Consider the following 19,318-nt stretch of genomic DNA (forward strand, 5'->3'; position numbering starts at 1 on the left):
CGAGCAGCACAGCCTGGCGGCCGTCCAGCATCGGACCGAGCACCACGGCCTGGTGGCCGTCCAGCATCGGACCGAGCACCACAGCCTGTTGGCCAACCGTCCGACCACAGCCCGGTGGACCACCGTCCGGCATCAGACCGAGCAGCACAGCCTGGTGGCCGTCCGGCATCGGACCGAGCACCACAGCCTGGTGGCCGTCCGCCATCGGACCGAGCACCACGGTCTGGTGGTTCACCGTCCGACCACAGCCCGGTGGACCACCGTCCAACATCAGACCGATCACCACAGCCCGGGCGCGTCGCTCCGGCGGCTCGACAGGCTCGTCGCCAGATGGGCCGGCGAGGGGGACAGCCGGCGGAGCGGGGCCGGACGGCGGCAGCTGGGACCGGGCCCAGGTGTCACGCGGCGGCCGGACGCCTTTGTAGCGCCGCCCGCACCGCCGGCCGCCGACGGAGGACGGAGGACGGGGCGCCCCGCCCCTCCCCTGCCGTTCCCAGAAAGGTGTCGCTGTGCGGCGGCAGCGGCGACGGCCGCGGCCTCATCAGCTCCAGCGGCCAAGAGCCGCGCCGTCACCACGACCAGCTCTCAGCGGCGGAGATGGACGAAAGCCGGCGCCCGCCGCAGCGGAGAGGTACCAGCGCCCGACTAGAGGGACAGCGGCCGTGAGAGCGCCGCTGCGTGGGCGTATGCTGCCTCGTCCTCGGCTCACATGCCTGGCACATACAGATCAGGGCCGTGTATTGCTCGATATCGGCGCACGGAGGGAACGCTGTACACACACGCACACGGACACCAGTTTGTACTCCCGTGCTAATACCGGTCCAGCCTGCGCACACACAACATACAAAATAGTATTCATATCACAGACGTAGATAACCGAACATAGGCTTAGGTGAACGCATATAATGCACGTAACAAATGGTGTCGGGTGGGGGGGGGGGGGGACATGCGCAGCCCCATCTGCGCCGGGCGAGGGGAGGCCGGCGCACCCCAGGTCGACAGCCGGTGCGGCTGGCGGCAGCTGTCGCCTGGCCGGAAGCCGCCGACGCGGGGCCGACGTTGGTCGGACAGCCGCGCCGGCGGAAGCGCCGCCGCCGCCGCCGCCCGGGGAACTCCGGCCGGCCGGAGAGCAGTGACGTCAGCGCGGCGCCGGCGCCGCTCACGAGTTGGGCTCCGGTGGCGAGTCCTGCAAGAGGCTGGGCGTCAGCGGCGGCTCGGGCAGAGTAGGCGCTGTGCCCTGCGGCGGGACGAGGGCTGGCGGCCAGGCGCGGTGCTGGGAACGGCGGTGGCGACCGCGGCGACCATGACGCGTGCGGTAAAAACTTCAGACGAAACGAGGCCGACGGTGCATTTGCCCAGCTCCAGCCGAGGCCAGTCTGCGGCCTTCCCACAATTCTGACTGAGCACCGTTCATGGGAGCCCTCTGCACCCGGTGACGCGCGGCAGCGGCGGTGCCCTCACCTGGCTAGGGTACGCTGTGTTTTGCGTCTCGACGAGAACGGCCGCCGGCTTGACCTGCTGCCGACTGAGCAGCGTGTCCTCGAGGTCGCAGATGTAATCGATCACGCACTGGATCACCTCCAGCTTGGTGAGCTTGCGGTGCTTGGGCGCGTTGGGCACCAGGTCGGTCAGCTTGTTGAGGTACATCTGCACCTCGTCCGAGTCGAAGCTGCTCCTCCGGGCGGCGGCCGCCTTCATGTCTGCTCTCAGCTTCTCCGTCCGACTCGCGTCCACCACAGCCGCCTTCATCGTCGCGACCTTCACGTGTGCCTCCTGCAACTCGCTATCCGTCGCCCGCCGCCCACTCCCGTGTTATCGCAACTGTACAGCGGCGGCGGGCGGCCCGGCTGCCGCAGCCGGCGCTCGACGTGCAGGTGGCGGCACGCGCGCTGATTGGCCCGGGCGCCGCCGCCTCGGCCAATGGCACGCCTCGCCGCGGAGGGAAGTTTAAATGTCACTCTACCATCTGTCGCGGCCGACGTCGATTCCTGTCGGGCGGGCAGGTAGGCGCGGTGGCGCTGCGCTAGTGATGAGGTTCAATGAATGGAGCGGAAGTCGTCGGGATCCGGCCAACTGACCGTCTGCTGTGGCTGTCGGGGAGAGTCGACACCACGTCTCAAGACAGCAGTTGAGCCAGCAATGACTGACATGCCGCGTGATTTGCGTATGGTAATGAATGATGCTGTGATGGCAGCTATGAATACTTATGCCTACATACAGGGTGCTCTGAACAAGGTTCGTAACCAAAAACGTCATTCGAAGAGGAGGTTTTCTCCCAAGATACGATTGCGTGTATTTCGTACATGTTTCCTTCTAGCAAAATATTTCACACGACGGAACAGTCCCATGAATCGAATGGTCAGGAATCAAACACGGCACTCCAGCGGGAGCTTTCCCCTAAAACACGACGATTGTGTGCATTTCGTATCCATTTTCTCATTGCATAATATTTCACACAACGGAACAGTCCCAGGAAAAATATGATTATCTAAATGAAGGAGCCGTGGGTACAAAATGAACGTGGGCGTCTTTGCGCCTAACGCGCCAACATCCTGCGTCATATGAAGGATACGTAAGCCACACTCAGGACCCTGAAGTCATGAGGTTTCCGCTGCTCGGCATCCGAGCCGCCTTGTACATCCACTCGTGGCAGGCCGTGCTGGTGTCGTACTGGTGCCGTGATGATGCCGTGCTGGTGTCGTGTTGGTGCCGTGCTGGCGCCGTGCTGGTGCCGTGCTGGCGCCGTGCGGAGGTGGAGTCAGGACCGTACCAGGTTCGCAGTGGGGACGGTCGGGCATTGTAGCCACGGGCGTAGCCACATCTCGGAGGTTGGAGAAGGAGGCAGATCCGGGTCTGCGGGACGATCTGAACTGGCGTCGCGTTTTTGATGGAAACGATTCGAAAAACGCTCTTTATTCAAACAAAGTGGGAGCTGCAAGGCCAATTTAGGAAAGTCGGAGGGGAGGAGCATTTCCGTCCAGAACAGCCCCGTGGTTATCTTCACGACTGCAGCCACGTCGTGGTAGTATTGGTGCCGTACCGGGGCGGTATTGGGACAGCACTGACTGAGCCCTGTTTAGGCCGAGTTGGCGCCCTGCCGTGGTTGTCTTGGGGTGTGTCCGGATGGAAGCAAATGGGCAGCCCTGTGACACACTTACTTTGGAGACAAGCATACTATTCGATGACAAAATAGGCCAATGGTTGTCCTCCCACGGTATCAGTTTTCTCCACCCCATCCTTCTACAGCCTACACTTTCTTGCTATATTTTTCCTAATCTATGGACATAGAAATGTGAAATGTGCTAATTTAGCTGCAGTACAACGTCTTCTGCCATGGTACCTTTATTCATCCATTCTTCCATTCGTGAGCGGTATCATTCGTCACAGTCTTCTGTCATGAGCGGTGTCAGTCGTCACAGTCTTCTGTCATGAGCGGTGTCAGTCGTCACAGCCAACTATCGTGAGAGGTGTTGGTCGTCAAGACCGACTATCGTGAGCGGTGTCAGTCGTCACGGTAAACTATCGTGAGAAGTGTTGGTCGTCACGACCGACTATCGTGAGCGGTGTTAGTCATCACGGGAAACTATTTAGTTATAGTTTATTAGTCCGTTAGTAGTCCCAAACGACTATCGAGAGGTGTCAATCATCACGGCCGATTATCGTGAGCAGTGTCAGTCGTCACGGCCGACTATCGTGAGCGTGTCAGTCGTCACGGCGACTATCGTGAGCGGTGTCAGTCGTCACGGCCGACTATCGTGAGCGGTGTCAGTCGTCACGGCCGATTATCGTGAGCAGTGTCAGTCGTCACGGCCGACTATCGTGAGCGGTGTCGGTCGTCACGGCCCGACTATCGTGAGCGGTGTCAGTCGTCACGGCCGACTATCGTGAGCGGTGTCAGTCGTCACGGCCGACTATCGTGAGCGGTGTCGGTCGTCACGGCCGACTATCGTGAGCGGTGTCAATCGTCACGGCCGATTATCGTGAGCAGTGTCAGTCGTCACGGCCGACTATCGTGAGCGGTGTCAGTCGTCACGGCCGACTATCGTGAGCGGTGTCAGTCGTCACGGCCGACTATCGTGAGAGGTGTCAGTCGTCACGGCCGACTATCGTGAGCGGTGTCAGTCGTCACGGCCGACTCGTGAGCGGTGTCAGTCGTCACGGCCGACTATCGTGAGCGTGTCAGTCGTCACGGCCGACTATCGTGAGCGGTGTCAGTCGTCACGGCCGACTATCGTGAGCAGTGTCAGTCGTCACGGCCGACTATCGTGAGCGGTGTCGGTCGTCACGGCAGACTATCGTGAGCGGTGTCGGTCGTCACGGCAGGGTGCCCTCGGGCTATGTTTTTGTGATGCAGCTGTCTGTCGTGTAAGACGTTGCCAGAAATGGTCCTACCTCTGTGTCATAACTAGAACTGGTCTTTACCTTCGTCACAAATTTCCAAGTTTTCTTCGATGTGATGAATTTATCTGTCATTCGGATACAAAACTTCTATGGAATGCACCGCAATAAGCGGGAGAGTTGTGGGAGATCTTGAGCCAGGCTTATCTCACCCCTGATTTTGCCGAACTTTTTGATTGATTGATTCGTGTCTGCTGAAACCTATCGCTAACTTTGTCTTGATGCAAGGCCAGAGTTGACTCAAAGTATTTTTGGGAAGTGGAATCAACCTGGAGTCAACTACTGATGTCGAATTGTCTTTTTGATTCGAATTCGGAGTCCGCCAATAAGGTCGCGAGGTGAAGTTGGAATCGATTCCAGTCAGGCGGTGATAAGCCCCCCTTGCCAATGGTTGTACGACCAGAGGCCGTAGTACATGCTGCAGGCTAGAAACGGCTGTAGACAAAACTGCTGTAGACAACTGACCGCTGTAGACAACAAAACCGCTATGGAAACCGCTGTAGACAAAACCGCTGTAGACAAAGCCACTATGGGCAACTGACCAATGTAAGCAACAAAACCGCTGTAGAAACCGCTGTTGACAAAACCACTCTAGACAAAACCGTTGTAGACAGCTGACCGCTGTAGACAGCAAAAAAGCTGAAGAAACCGCTGTAGATAAAACCGCTGTAAACAAAATCGCTGTATAAACCATTGTTGGCGAAAGATCGTCGGCGATTGATGTAGTCATATGGTGAAATATAATATCACACCATACATTGTAAAACTTTACAAAACAGAAGGATAAAAAACGTGCCCGGGGCAAACCGCACTTAGAAGAACAGAGGCAGCTCAAGTCTTCAGAAAAGACAATAAAGACACTGGGTTTTGTTGCATTCTAAAATGTGAAGGCTGGAGATATTTGATCCCCCCCCCCCCAACCCCCACTCCTACTGCCTCATTAACCTTTGCACCCAGTAGGCGAGATCTGATTGGCATCCTCAGCACTTATTTGGGAAAAATGTACACAATATGCTACGAATCTTGGCTCAGGAACTACTAATCGGGCTGACTTGGTAAGCATCGTTCAACGCTTATCACCAGTATTTCTGCGCAAGGTTCCGGCGGTGGGCACACATCTCCAGAGGGAATGCCTCAAGCACAAAGTCGAATGCTTGGCTCCAGCTTTATTTTCCTCGGACGGCGGTCTCTGGTCAGGGTCTCGTTGAGCTTACCTGGGAAAGGAAGTCGGCCATACGCGTTCTGTACCGCGTTGTCTTTGTCCCGCATGGTATTTTGTTATTACGACCTTCATCCCGTACGATGCTTATCCCAAACGACCTTCCGGCATGCAATCCGAATGCCATGAATCCTTTACTCCGTGCTACCTTTTTCCGTTACCTTGGTAATGAGCAGGGAGGTGAATGGAATGAAATGAATAGATTCATCCTGTGTGACTGCTATCTTTTTGTGGTTGTTGAACCGTATGTCGCACGCGGTGGTGGGAAGCTGCAAAACAACAACAAACAAGTGGCGTATGACAGACGCTTTGGCCACCAGCCCTTTCCAGTGTTCACGACGCTTCACTGTTGTAACAGCACTGCGGAGGGCTTAAGGCCAAACGACCGCTGATCCATCTGCTCCTGTTACAGCCATCTACCACCCTATGCGGCACACAGGCCAGCAGTCGTCAAGAAGCCGTTCAAGAATGTCGCACGCCGCGAGGGCTCTATACCGTACATCTCGCGCTTTCTTTTGTCATGCGATCTCTGTTGAAAAAAAATATTTATCACATGTCCTACTGTCTATTGCGAGCTTTATCGTGTTCTACGCTACTGCCAGCAGCTTTTGGCCACGATCTTTTTCCGCATGGTTCTTTACCCAGCTATCTCCTCGCAGACATCCTCGCAAACATGTGTGCCTTGGCGGCTTTCGGAATCACTCAGTATGGATATCCGTGGCCTGGCCGTTCCTGGTTTTCTTCCAGTTCCTTTGTAGCCAGCCATCTCGCACCAGAGATCACATGCTTTCTTGTTTTCTTCCATCTTGCGTAAATTTCCTTAAGTGGAAGATTTTTCGTCATTGGGACACGGCCAGCCTTCCTGTCTTGTAACGGTTGGTGCAAACGTCTCCATCTCTCAGACGTCTCTCAATGTCTCCAGTTTGGCGCTTTACTGATCAGTATGCCTTGGGTCACCGCATCTACATGTCATTCAATCACTTTTCCATGGTTATATTTTCAACAGCACCCGACCCTTTTCCTTAGCCATAAGTGCGTTTGTCACGGCGTTTCGTTAAATTCATCCGGAACGACCCAGCGCGCTCCATCTTCCGGCGGGGAGAGACACCTGCAGCAAGAGGCGCCATCACTCGACTCGGGTCCAGAGTAGTGACGGTTTCGATAGCATGAACGCCGCGGTGTCCCCCCCGTCAGCTGAGAGCCCAGCGGAGCCCGGAGAGGTGCAGCTGTGAGCGTCGGATGTCTTCCCGCGTCCTGTTCCGCAACGCTTACGCTGCGCGCGCGTCTCTGTTTCAGTGGCGCTGTTATATCAAAAGGCGTTTTCAGACAGCTATCTTTTGTTCATTCTTACGTAGTGTGATTACCACTTGAAGTAGAATCATACGGTATTGTTTCCTGAATACTAAAAGTATGCCAGTATATCCCAAAATATTGTCCACGACACACAAGGGTTTAAGGGTAATTGCGTTTAACCAGATACTTGACATGATAGCATATCGACAACTGAGTAGCATCAGGAACACAAAAGTCAAGCTTGTAGGCGCTGAGCAAAAGTTTTTCAACACTAATTTAGGCGTGAAGAATCGTAAATATACGTAAAGCGAAAAACAATCGTACAGAAGAAAAGGCAGTTCTGGTGCTTGATGTTAGAGAGAAAGGTCTGCAGTTCCTTTTTCGGCATTAGGATTTGAAAGTTATCATGTTGAATTGATGACCTTCAATACACCAAGAGACACTGGTTAAGTGACGTTATAATGTTAAATGACGATTATATTGACGGTGTTGAATATTTTGGACTGTGCTCATCCTCCAAAAGGACTCTTGAGGCATTTCTCTGCTCTTCGCGGTGAAATAAGGGAGGAAGATATAGTCATCTCATATTGTGAAAGTATTCCGTGTATTCTTAAGCTTGAATATCGGTAATCGGTTCGGCGGAAAGCTCATTTTCAACCCAGGTAGCAACATCGATCAGGACTCCCCTCCCTCCGCAAGGCTCCGCGCCCTACATGACCATCCTTGCGACCACGCTGACACCCATGCTAGTGAATACCCCACGGGATTAATAAGGGTTGTGGGTCAAGGAAAAATTGCTTATCCGCTGTGCTGGTCTGAAGCTCCGGAATGCCGGCCTAGGCCGGAGAAGTGGCGTCCTACGGGCACCTAGCGGCAACAGAACTTACATTTAGTTTTATAAGTGTCCACTAGAGTGCATGCCGTTACCAGTGGGGAAGTGCGTCATTGCCCTTGGTCGTCGGCTGCCTGCTTTAGCTTTAGGAGTTAAGTGTCGTATTCATTCGGGGACTCAAGCACAAAAGCAAGTCATATTGCTCTTTATGCATTGACCGCTAATGAGTGCTAGTTCAGGTCACACCTTCACCACTCATTTGCTCCCTCATCCGTGTTAGACGTAGGCATAAGTTTTATTAGGTGTTCAGCTCTAGCAGGCGATTTCAATCGTTTCGGAAACAGCCCTTATCGCTCACTGCTCTGTGAGCGTTTTTCAAAGCTCAGCTCTATCGGTGACGCCATTGGGCGGTAATGCTCCTGGTGGCAATCAGGCATAGGGACAGGTGGCGCTAGTGTCGTATTGCTCACTTCCGTGGTACTTCGTACAATCGAAGTATGCAATAAATAGAGCACTTTATTGTTTTCTGCCAGCGGCATGGTCAGGGATGGGAGAAATTGGAATAATTTCCCCTGGGCTTTGGTGTGGGAGGAGGCTCTAGTGGTTTTACATCCGCACGGCTTCTGAAACAAAGAAACGGGCCCCGAGGCATTCAAATAGTAGACAGAGTATTAAAAGATCCCGAACGCGACAAAGATCGGAAAAGAGCGAGCCTCGTGACTATCAGCGCCTCCTCTCACCCAATTTGGCCCGTTCCTTGGCGAAATGTTGGTTACGTCACTTCTGTCAGCGATTGATATATGCAATATGGCTACCACCAGCAAAACGCCTCACGCGTTGCGACTGATCCCTCGTTAGCGCTTCGTTGGGTGATGAGTGAGGTGGCAGCACACACACACAATGGGTGGGTTGATGGTTAGTACCACATGGATGACGTCAAGACCTAGACTAATGAATCCAGGCATATTCGGCAACGGGTATCCGTAGGTTTCATTAGTGGACTGGACAATCTATCAATCATTATCATTTAGCAGGTGGATGTCCATTGATGCAAAATTTGCACGACAATTTACGCATATCATTGGTTGAAAAAGGCCATGATATTGCAATGTCTATTCCAGACAATGTTAAAGGGAATGTTTCACATTTGAAGATATTGAAGCCAGGATCAGATGTAATAAAACCAGCTCGCTATTGGTATATTTTTTGTGGAAAAGGCTGCTCTAGACAGCATAATTATCTGTTTAGCAAATATGCTCCTCAACGGGCAGGTTTTGATTTTGTCATCGTACCTTGCATAACATTAACTGAGAGCCGTTTGGCGCCGGTACATGTGGAAATCGCGCTTAAGAACGCCAAATATGACCACCTCGACAATTGTATTCCTGCTTGGCCTTGATCGCCGCATGGCTCATGGAATGGTAGGATTTTAATGACGTTATTTTGATGTCACGAATACTAGGGTGACTTTGAAATATTCTTCCCGTAATGCCTTCCCCATTTTCGCGAGTGTAGAACTAAAACAAAACAGAGGGACAGTAGTAATAGGCACATTCCTTGGAGAAAATCCAGGAGAATGGAGATATAGATGCGATCTAGGCATTATATCTCTGTAATTAGGTATAACGACGACTAACGCATCTATGTCTCCATTCTCCTGGGTCTTTCTCCGAAGAATGAGGCTATGACTGCCGTCTTATCTATGTGAATAATGTTATAGGTCCCAGTGCCTTATACACGAGATATGTTCGGAACATGCGACGTTGAACAATTTCCAACCATTTATTAACGCACGCAACATTCGGACAGCTTCGAGACTCATTTGTGATTTTTAGCGGGTACGTTCACCTACGCTACGCGGTTGGTATTCATCTCCTCTGGTCACTGAGATCTGGCACTAATCGTTACAGTGTTTGTCGCGTTTGTCGCAAGCGCGTTTGTCCGTGGTTCGCGCTCGAGAGCGAGTGACGACCCGCTCGCATTGACCCACACTCTTGCTAATGCGACTCAATATGTCTTCCCACGTCAGAACATTTTGGTCACGCCTCCTAAGTATCTTAAAACCGGATAAACCGGACGTGTGCGCGACGGACACTGCGAACGCCAGTTGGTCTCGGGCAATCAGTTAATAGACGCTAATTGGTCTCCGCCTAATTTAACGCGTTTAACACGAGTGCCGAACTCGAATCGCGCTTTGTGCTACATAATACAGGAGTTTGGGCGGTGGTGCGAGTTATGGTGCAAATATGGTTGGAAACCGGGAAACTTAAGAGCTGCCCTGTAACCGAGCATAAAAATGCAAGTAAAACATATCAAATCGCAGACAGATATGTAAAACCACCATGAAAAAGGGGCCAAATACAAGCACATAACCACATTCAGGTTCAGCAACACACCCCGGCAAACATCGTCACCTGTCGGCAGGTTTTAGTGTTTTAAGTGAGTCGGCCGTCCGATGCAGTGGCAATTCTGACGCGGCCAGACTGGCAGCGGATCTGACGTCATGAAGACGCTCCATGCCGTGATCCAACGATGATGTATTGATGGACGTAGATCTTTTTTCTGGAGAAGTTTTTTACAAGCCAATATTCACAGTAAGCTTATTTCATCTTATATGACACTTGCCCCAGTATGTTCAAACATGGAACATGCCTTTTAACCCATGATGAAGCATGCCTAGGCCGGGATACGTATATTGTAATGTTAAATAAAATGCAAGGTAATCAAACCAAAGCTTCGCTGATGTTTCAACAGGTTTCCTACCCCTTAGTGATAAGCTATATATCATAAATCTACAAATAATGCATAAACACCCGTGTTTTTTTCGTAATTCCTTGTTTCATCCGATAAATTAGGCACATTTATAAGACATTCTTGTGGGTGTATATGCCATTAAAGCTACGATTACTGTTGAGTTTCTGTCAAAACAAGTTTAAACATTCGGGCTCAGCAGTTTCCTCAAGGAGCCTTCCAACATTACGTTAAGGCTCGAAGGCTTGCTGCTTTCCATGCGCAGCCTTATGCCTCATGCCAACTATTTTTGTTGAAGCGGCATGGCGGGCCTGCGCCGCGGAACCACCGCCTTGTTCGGACAAGCTCGTCCTGTTCTTTTGTGTTCTCAGGATTCTAGCCCACGTTTCGTGAGCGGAAACGGGTATAGCGACCTGCCGAAGTTCGGAGTTGCGGAGGCTGTGCCGCTGAGTCATGGTGGTCGTCGGGGCCTGATCTTACCTGCATCCTCGCTGGTTCACGCCCCCAGACGGCGTGTCGGCTGTACCCACTGGTTTCCGATCGTAAAGAAGCGTATGCAGTGAGGGGTACGGGCGCGTTACACTGGCATGCCGTCTTTTTCACAGCTGCAACGTCTTCAGATTATGAACGTCATTCACAGACAAGCTCCACTGGCACAGCTGGTCGGCGCTCGGTGGGGATGGTGGCTGTAGGTGCAGCGTTGCTCACATTTGATCGGATGCATGAACCGTGAGGAGCGAATTTGCATTATGCATAAGCGCATTCAGGGATTCCAACCCTCATCTGATGCATACAACGCATGCCCAAATGCTGCACGCAGACGCGGGTTTCTTGACGTCCTGGTTCATCTTCGTCTGCCAGTAAACCCACACAGTGGGGGCACGTGCCCCAAACCATCGGCACTTTGCAGTGACATGACGTGCTATTCTGACGCACACTTCGCGCCAGGTTGGTGTCACTTGTGTCTGTCACCCGTCCAGTCACCTGTCTGAAATGCAGTGGTTTAGAAGCACCATATGTTCATATGGATCTCGAGGTCCGTTGTACTGGAGTGTGCAGGTTTCGATGGGTTACTGCAAGATCCAGCGAACTTCATTGTAGCTTTGCGCTCCTCCTACAGGGCACTCCACTGCCGACACCTGCAGGAATTCCAGGCCAACGGCATGCTATCTTGTGTAGTGTTGCATATGTGCTTTGTTCTTATTTTTGGAGCGTGCTGATTGAAAATGATGATGAAGGCTATCGCGCTGATCAGCTGGGCTGCTGGAATGACGACCGCACAATGAGTCACACTCTCAAACGTGACAGAGCGACCAGCTGCTTTGAAATTCATCTGTAATGAGCAAATCTTGTATTGAGTGTCGCATGCCCGTCACATCCAGACACAATATTTCAGGAGTCTGGCGTACGAGACAGCGTCTACGTTTGAGATAGCGGTGAACATGTCATTATTTTGTTTGCCTTTCGTGGCCGACACGATCGTTGAGAAAAGATACCGCATCTTTTTGAATAATGATTATGTAGCACATGGGACGAGACGTTTTGAAAATGCATCCTGGTGGGTCTGATCCATGTATAATAACACGATGACAAGGCCAGAAGAAGTCAAGTCATCCAGAAAGTTCGCTATTCATGACATGTAAGCACACAGAGGCCCGCTGACGAGGCGTTTGAGTGCTAATTCCACAACTCGCATCGTCTGCAGGCTTCTAGATTTGGCTGGGACCAAGCCTGGTAATTTCGTCAACGAAATTGATCAATTTCCAACAATTAACACTCGCCCGGACGTGCTCCCTTTTTGGCTCCTGGCATCTAAACGAACTAAATGAGCTGGACTTCACGTCATCATAGTGCGTAGACCTGCAGTGGGTTCCTTTGCGCTAAATTTTGAGGCCTCTAGTTCATGCGCCTCAGGCCAAATCAGGCAAAATAAGTCAAACTCGATATCGGTGTTCAAAGTGCTTTCAGACCTCCCAACGTGGGCAGCTTTAGCCCAGATAAGTCGACCAAGCAAAAGCTCACTTTCTGGTCTTTAGGGAGCTAAAATTACCAAAAACCATCAATAATTTTTGGTATTTGAATTTTGAATGGGCGTCAAAAGCTATTCAAGGCGGCATATTTTCAAAGCAATGGGCTCATCAAGGTCATTTAAGGCCAGTGACTTTTGCTGACCTTCATGGATTTGAAGTGAGAAACCCCTAAACGTCCTTGTGATCAAGGAAGTCAAAATGCGCGTCAAAACATGCTTCATAATTTGTAGTTTCCCGTAAGATCGGTTTGTTTTCGACCGTGATGTGTGGTTCACACCTGATCCAAGGTTAATGAAATTAATTGTAATCTTACTTTAATTGCCTCGTGCTCCAAGACACAATCTCAATCGTATGATGTTATTTATTACTCTGTTGTCGCATCAGCTTGAAAAAATCTCTGAAGAATGCCTTCGCTAGCAACAATGGTCTGACTGACCAACTACAGATCAGCGATCGGAGGCATAGCTAATTTGTTATACCAAAATATCGGCTACCTATTTCTTTACAGGTACTCGAAGTTTGTCGTCGCCACACGCTGCACCACTCAGGAGCTGTTCTGGAAAAAAACATCAGGAGGGTCAAATGATATCCCCTCCCCCCGAATGCGTGTTAACGGTTATGATGACTGTGACAAAAGTGTAGTAAAACACAAAAACATTGCAAAAGAAAAGGAAGCAAACAAGCTCATGTGGGTAACAACCATAAAGTAACTTCACTCCTGCATAGTTTTTTGCCGGTTGACTGCCACGTGCACATGAAGCACACACGATCATGAATAATATCGAATGTGTGTTTTGAAGAGTAGCATTAGTGTCCACTTGTGTTGTCGTTCATCTTGACATGAACATGCGTATTACCGCATTTGCGGTGTTTCCTACGCTTATTTGGAGTTGTTGGTGGCTTGGTGTTTAAGGGAACGTCAGCGTCGAGGCCAGTTTGCGACTCCATCGATTTGGAGTCCTGGCTACCTGTGCACATGCATTACGTAACTCGTGACGATTAATACATGCAAGATAAAATCTGCTCCTCCCCCCTCCCCCCCCCCAGCTGCGCCACTCATGTTCTATCGGAAGATGTGGGGATGCCCGATCCTCGGTGGTCGAATACTGGTGCACCTGTGAACTGGAACAGAGTTGATGTCACTAACTCATTTGTGGATGGTACATTTACGTACGCCGTCGAGTTCTTTCAAGTTTGAATCCACTGCAGCCGCCGAGATCTGACTTCATGTCATAAAAAGACATCCCCAAAACGGTACATCCGTGCTTTGCTTTTCAGAGCGCGTGACCAGGCGCACAAATCGACTCTCATTTTCACCAAAGCGATCGTCCTTTCTCCCCTGCGTCAAAATGTGTTAGTGGCGCGTTACTGTGACGCTTGGTAGTCTAGATCTGGCTCCGGCTTCTCCTCGGATGCACTGCCCTTTGACACCTAAAATATTTGATGCTTCACATGTTACTTGAATGGGAGAGCAATGTGTTTCTGCTGTTGGACTTCAATGCGGGAGAAAAGTAAAGCCTGAATGAACAGCGTGTCTGGAAATGCTCAAGCATTGTATGATGCAACTTTCACGTAGCTGTGCTTCTCATTTTGAAACAATGCACAAATCTGCGACGGTTGATGGCAAGGATACCATTTGCTGGAAAACATGACAGCCAGGTTATGCCGCTCAAACTGGAAGTTTTCCCGTCACTCAATCAAAGCACACACGGCATGTGGCCTCGCTCGCAATAAACATGCATCAGAACCAATCACCAAGCGAAACCAAACCACTCGCGCGCCCTGAGCCGAGTTCAGACATCACATCTGCTGGTGCACCGTTAGTCGAAACCGGTTCGCATCCACACAAAAATATCGCTCCGATAGCGTCGCAGCTTCCTCGCCGGAGTCTGTCAGAGCAGTGGGGCGTGCAGTGTCGCCGTGTCGTCGGCAGCAGCCGGCCGGCCTGCCTCCTCCGGGCGCCACCTGCGGCCTCATGTGCCGTCATCCGCCGGCGGACGGCCGGGCCCGACAGCCCCGTCGAGAGTCTCATCCTGCGCGGCCGCGCGAGATGGGGTCATCTGAGGGTGACCGAGCATGACCCAGTCCATGACTCAGCCCATGACCCAGGACTTGACCCAGGGCATCGCCGGCGCCAGCCCCGCCCGGCGCTGGCAGGGCCGTGCGGGAGCGGCGTGCTCGTCAACTGCGCGGCTGAAGTCAGCCAGCCGGCCGCACCACTCGACACGCCCAGTAGGTCCGCAGGGCCCGGGCAGGCACCCGGCAGCGACCTGTCGCTGTTCTGTGTCACCGTCGCATGTCTAGTGACAACACGGCATAACGTCCTCGTAGTGAGGAACTTTGTCACATCACACCGAATCACTTCCAATCGCCAGCGCACCGTGATTACAATACGAGCCATGCCGACAGGTGACCAGACCGGAGTAAAAGCTCACAAGTGGGCGATGACATGCAGAGGGGCCCCATTCATCTGCGGGAAATCATCCGGCTTCACATTGCGCAGGATTACATCGTGACTTTCCAAGCTACTTGATTGGACGGCTATCGCTGACCCACCGATTTTGCCAGGGCCCGCCCTTAGAGGCCCTGGATCTCGAGGGCCCCCACGCCCGGTACCGTTTGCTGGTCCCGGCCACGCTGCGAGGCAGGGGCCATGCCCCACCAGCGCCGGAGCTTGGCGGCTCGTCCATGAACCGCGGTGTTGTGGAGCTCATTATTCTCCGCTCGTTCGCCGTTTCGCTCTTCTTTTATTGCCCTTCGTTCGTTGTAAACGAAGTGTGGATGCGCCATTAAACAAGGTTCATTGCAAAATGAACTAAGGAAGAGGTGGGGGTTGAACAAGAAAATGTGGCTAAGCTTATCCTCAAGATCCAAAAGAATAGGTTCATCTCCGTACTTGGCTCATCTTCTTCTCAAAGTTGGCATGGATAGGTTGGGGAGGGGCTGGAACCCCCTTCAACTGAAATGGAACCTACGCCTCTGACTGGCACGTTGTTCTCCCCAAACTGGTAGCACCATTCGTTACCTGGAGCTTGATGTCGTCTGTAACGAATGGGATCATAAACCAGAGTGATTAATTGCTTCTTCCTGTGCCACACAAATTGCGGTGCCAACGAGAGGGCGTCATCACTGGGTGGTCACCTGATGAAGAGGCGGGCAAAATTATAATCAGCTGATAGGCGTGGCGTCACATGGCGTCGAGCACGGGACGGCACTCGCCGCCGCCGTCAACCGGAAGTGAGCTGAGCGAGAGCTGGACTCAGATGACAGCTGGAGCTGAGCTGGCCTGACGCCCAGTCCGGGCTAAACTTGGAGCTAGATCCAAAGTTAGACCTAGTGCTGGGCTGGAGCTGGTGCTGAGCTGGAGTTGGTTACCGAGCTAGAGTTGGGATGAGCTGGAGTTGGGGATGAGATAGGGATGGAGATGGCGCTGTGCTGAGCACAAACTGCCGCTGGTCTGGAGCAGGAATTAAAACTGTAGGTGGTACTGGAGCTGGAGCTGACACTGGTGCTGAAAAGCAGCCTGAGTGTCACAGAGGCTGGTAGTGGCAGCAACATTCTTCGAAGGGAGTGGCTCGGAAGTTATGATATATATATATATATATATATATATATATATATATATATATATATATATATATACTTGCATGCAAACTGGACAAACAAACATAAGGTAAACCGGACGGATCGCGGGCGACACAATCTGACGGCTCTCTTTTGTGAAATGCACGCGTTCATCAGCGGAAAATAATCCTTCATCTTCTTGCGCCGTAGATGCTATGGTTAGCCATACCCAACCACTTATACGTGAAGGTTTAGTTTAATGCGTTGCACGATGACCCTCTGGCCGAGTACACTTTGGGCAAAGCCGTTACCGATCTTGGGGTGTAAGATGTGTACCGTTATAATACTAGTCAAAACCACGCTAACGCAACAGGTACAGAACAGGCCGTCCCCTGCGGCGGTGAGGGAGGCGCGCTCAGAGTCAACAGCAGGCCGGACCGGTCAAGGTTCAGTCACACGAGAGCCAATCACCGGCCGCGACGACCACGTCCTGTTAGCACGGTCGCAAGTCAGTCATATACGGGGCGCTTCACTTGATATGTCAATTTTAAAAGCTCAAGTAAGGATACCAAAAAATGTTCAAGCTCGCGCTATTGGATAATCATTGGTGGAAATTGCTCTATAATTAGGTCGGCGCCCGTCACACAATTATTGTGGCCTGGAAACTAGAGATGCAGGACTTTGTCCCAGCCCTCAGCGCCTAAACATGCTAGTTGCAAGACAGTAACAGGTGTCGGTTATTTTGGTATTTTGAAAAGTGAGTTCGTGTTCAGGGGCTGTCTTTGAAAAAGTTTTGGAAGGTAGATAAACACTGTCGGTGACAACGAAAACGCCCAAATGTTGGAACATTTGCAAGATAAAGAGATATGTCAGCAAACGCTTGTTAAACACATCATGGCGTTTTAAAAATTGACATTCAACGCGGAACACCCAGCAGCTGATGCTTTACCACACATAGCTGGTTACGGCCTGGGAAAGAACAGAGGTCCCGAGACTCAGCTGCTACATGGGAGTGCTTCCGAGAGCGTCACTGGACATTGACCACTGGGCAGTCACTGAGACGGCATCTTGAGAGACGAGTTTTCAGCTATTCTGAAGCGTCACTGGACATTGACCACTGGACAGAGTCACTGAGACGGCATTTTGAGAGATGAGTCTTCAGCTATTACAAAGCGTCACTGGACATTGACAGTTGGACAGTTTCCGAGACAACATCTTGGGAGACGCATGTTCAGCTATTCTGAAACATCACTGGATATTGAGCACTGGACGGCGCCACTGAGACGGCATCATGAGAGATGGGTCTTCAGCCATTCTGGAGCGCAACAAACCACCCCGAAAGTGGGATCAGGCACACCAGTTGAAGTCCAAAGTATGTGGCTTTAACAGGGAGCAGGTGGCTGAGCTCATGTGTGTGGTACGCCAGACCTTTCCCCGCTGAAGAACCGTAATAGTCCAGACATGCCAGCCCTAATCCAGGTAATGCATGGTCAGTGCACGGTCTTTCCGTTTACCCTCTCATCACTAGCATGCACAGCGAGGGTCCAGTCCGAATAGAGGAGCGCAGTTTATGCAGGCCAACTGAGCAGACTGCCTTACATCCTTCGTCCCTCCTACGCGACTTTTGCACGGCTTCTCGTTTGTGTAGGTGGCGTTAGATCTTCCTAAAAGGTATGCATCCCGCAATTTCGATGCTGGAGATATTCGATGCACTCGGTCGGTTCGTAAATCACTTATATTGCTCGCTTCAGCCGAGGCGATCAAACGGCTGTCAAGTGAGCCACGCGTCTGTCCCGTTCTCGTCGCCGCCGCAGCCTCCCTGACGGCGCCTGCCCGTTCTCGTCGCCGCCGCAGCCTCCCTGACGGCGCCTGCCCCGTTCTCGTCGCCACCGCAGCCTCCCTGACGGCACCTGCCCCGTCCTCGTCGCCGCCGCAGCCTCCCTGACGGCACCTGCCTGTCCTTGTCACCGCCACAGTCTCCCTGACGGCGTCTGCCCAGTCCTTGTCGTCGCCGCAGCCTCCCTGGCGGCGCCTGCCCAGTTCTCATTGCCGCCGCAGCCTCCCTGACTGTCCTGTGGGAGGAGGAGAGGGGGCGCTGTCCTCCTCCGGCCCCGCATCTGCAGGACGCCTTGGGGCGCCTCCCCCGATCGTGGTCCGGCACCAACGCGAACGAACGCCGGTGTCGCTGGTAGGGCCGGGCGTAGTATTGACAGCCCTGCGTTGCGTGATCTTAGGACCTTCAGCACATTGAGGGTGGAGCTGGGGCTTTAATGGATCAGTTATCTGGCAAAGATGCCCCTCCAAGTCCCAGTGACAGGAGCGATTCTCCTTTACGTACATACAACCGGCATGACCTTGTGATACCGAACGGCATCCGCGCGGCTCAAAGCTCGGTGACGCTTCTGAATGACGTCATCGTGGCACACCCACTCCGCGGGTAGGAAGCGGACACGCGGGCTGGCATGCACAGAGCCCACCTGTGCAGGCCCGTCCGCACCACCCGGGGAGGGGAGCCAGCCGGTGCAAAGCGATGATGACGCACACGTGTCTCCCGCTGTCCCTCCGGAAAGAAAGCGCGCGGGCTCGGGGTCAAGGCGAGGAGAGTCGACTCCGCATGACGGCGACGGGGGTTTCAACAGACACTTATGAGGGTGTGTGGAACGCTCAGCGGTGCAGTGTTATGCGCGTGAGTGTTCCGTCCGCTATGACACGGAGGACTAGAACAACACCGCCACGAGAAGCCTGTCTGTAAAAATGGCTGGCAGAGCTCATGTGACGAGAGCGCAGGAAGCTCTTGTGCATTATGCACGTTAGAAAATGATATCTGAATGGGCGCATTGAGATGTATAATGTTTTCCCACTGGAAAATTAATAATGGCAGGGTTTTCAGGCAGTATTTATGGTGTCTTACATGCCTGTAATGTTTATCTTCGCTTCTATAACCTTTCTTACTTTTCTACTGCAACTAGCATTGTCATATTCGGCGTGGCAAGTATCCTATGCGGGGCTACCTCCGCGCTCTCGCCGTGTCCTTGGCTCTCTACACACGTCCTCTTTCCGCAAGTGGAGCGCAGCTCTATTACTGATCGTTTCCGCACGTGATTTGGGGATGGCCTCTTGACCCCACGCTGAGCCTCTGCACATCAGTCCCACGACCCTACACCGAAGCCGCTTCCTGCATCCGCACGGATCCTCGAGTGTCCCCACGGATCCCCACCGCCAGCGCAGCTG

General features: G+C 52.4%; 1 protein-coding gene across 1 annotated transcript; it reads right to left on the reverse strand.

The window, feature by feature from the left end:
- Nucleotides 1-1,097: 1,097 nt before the first annotated feature.
- LOC119090484 (protein extra-macrochaetae) lies at nt 1,098-1,831 on the reverse strand. The gene is made up of 2 exons (XM_037213303.1): nt 1,462-1,831; nt 1,098-1,186 (listed from the first exon to the last, which is right to left on the reverse strand). The coding sequence occupies exons 1-2, from the start codon at nt 1,747-1,749 to the stop codon at nt 1,160-1,162; spliced, it is 315 nt and encodes a 104-aa protein (XP_037069198.1). The 5' UTR covers nt 1,750-1,831; the 3' UTR covers nt 1,098-1,159.
- Between the last annotated feature and the right edge of the window lie 17,487 nt (nt 1,832-19,318).

This window comes from Pollicipes pollicipes, unplaced genomic scaffold (genome assembly GCF_011947565.3).
Source record: "Pollicipes pollicipes isolate AB1234 unplaced genomic scaffold, Ppol_2.1 Scaffold_3087;HRSCAF=3621_pilon_pilon_pilon, whole genome shotgun sequence".
Classification (NCBI taxonomy): Eukaryota; Metazoa; Arthropoda; class Thecostraca; order Pollicipedomorpha; family Pollicipedidae; genus Pollicipes; species Pollicipes pollicipes.

What these genes read in the sequence shown, in the direction of transcription:
- LOC119090484 (XM_037213303.1), bottom strand. Translation starts at nt 1,749, where the DNA reads ATGAAGGCGGCTGTGGTGGACGCGAGTCGGACGGAGAAGCTGAGAGCA. An exon ending in ACACAGCGTACCCTAGCCAG is followed by an intron (nt 1,187 to 1,461) that starts GTGAGGGCACCG and finishes AGCCTCTTGCAG; the next exon opens with GACTCGCCACCGGAGCCCAA.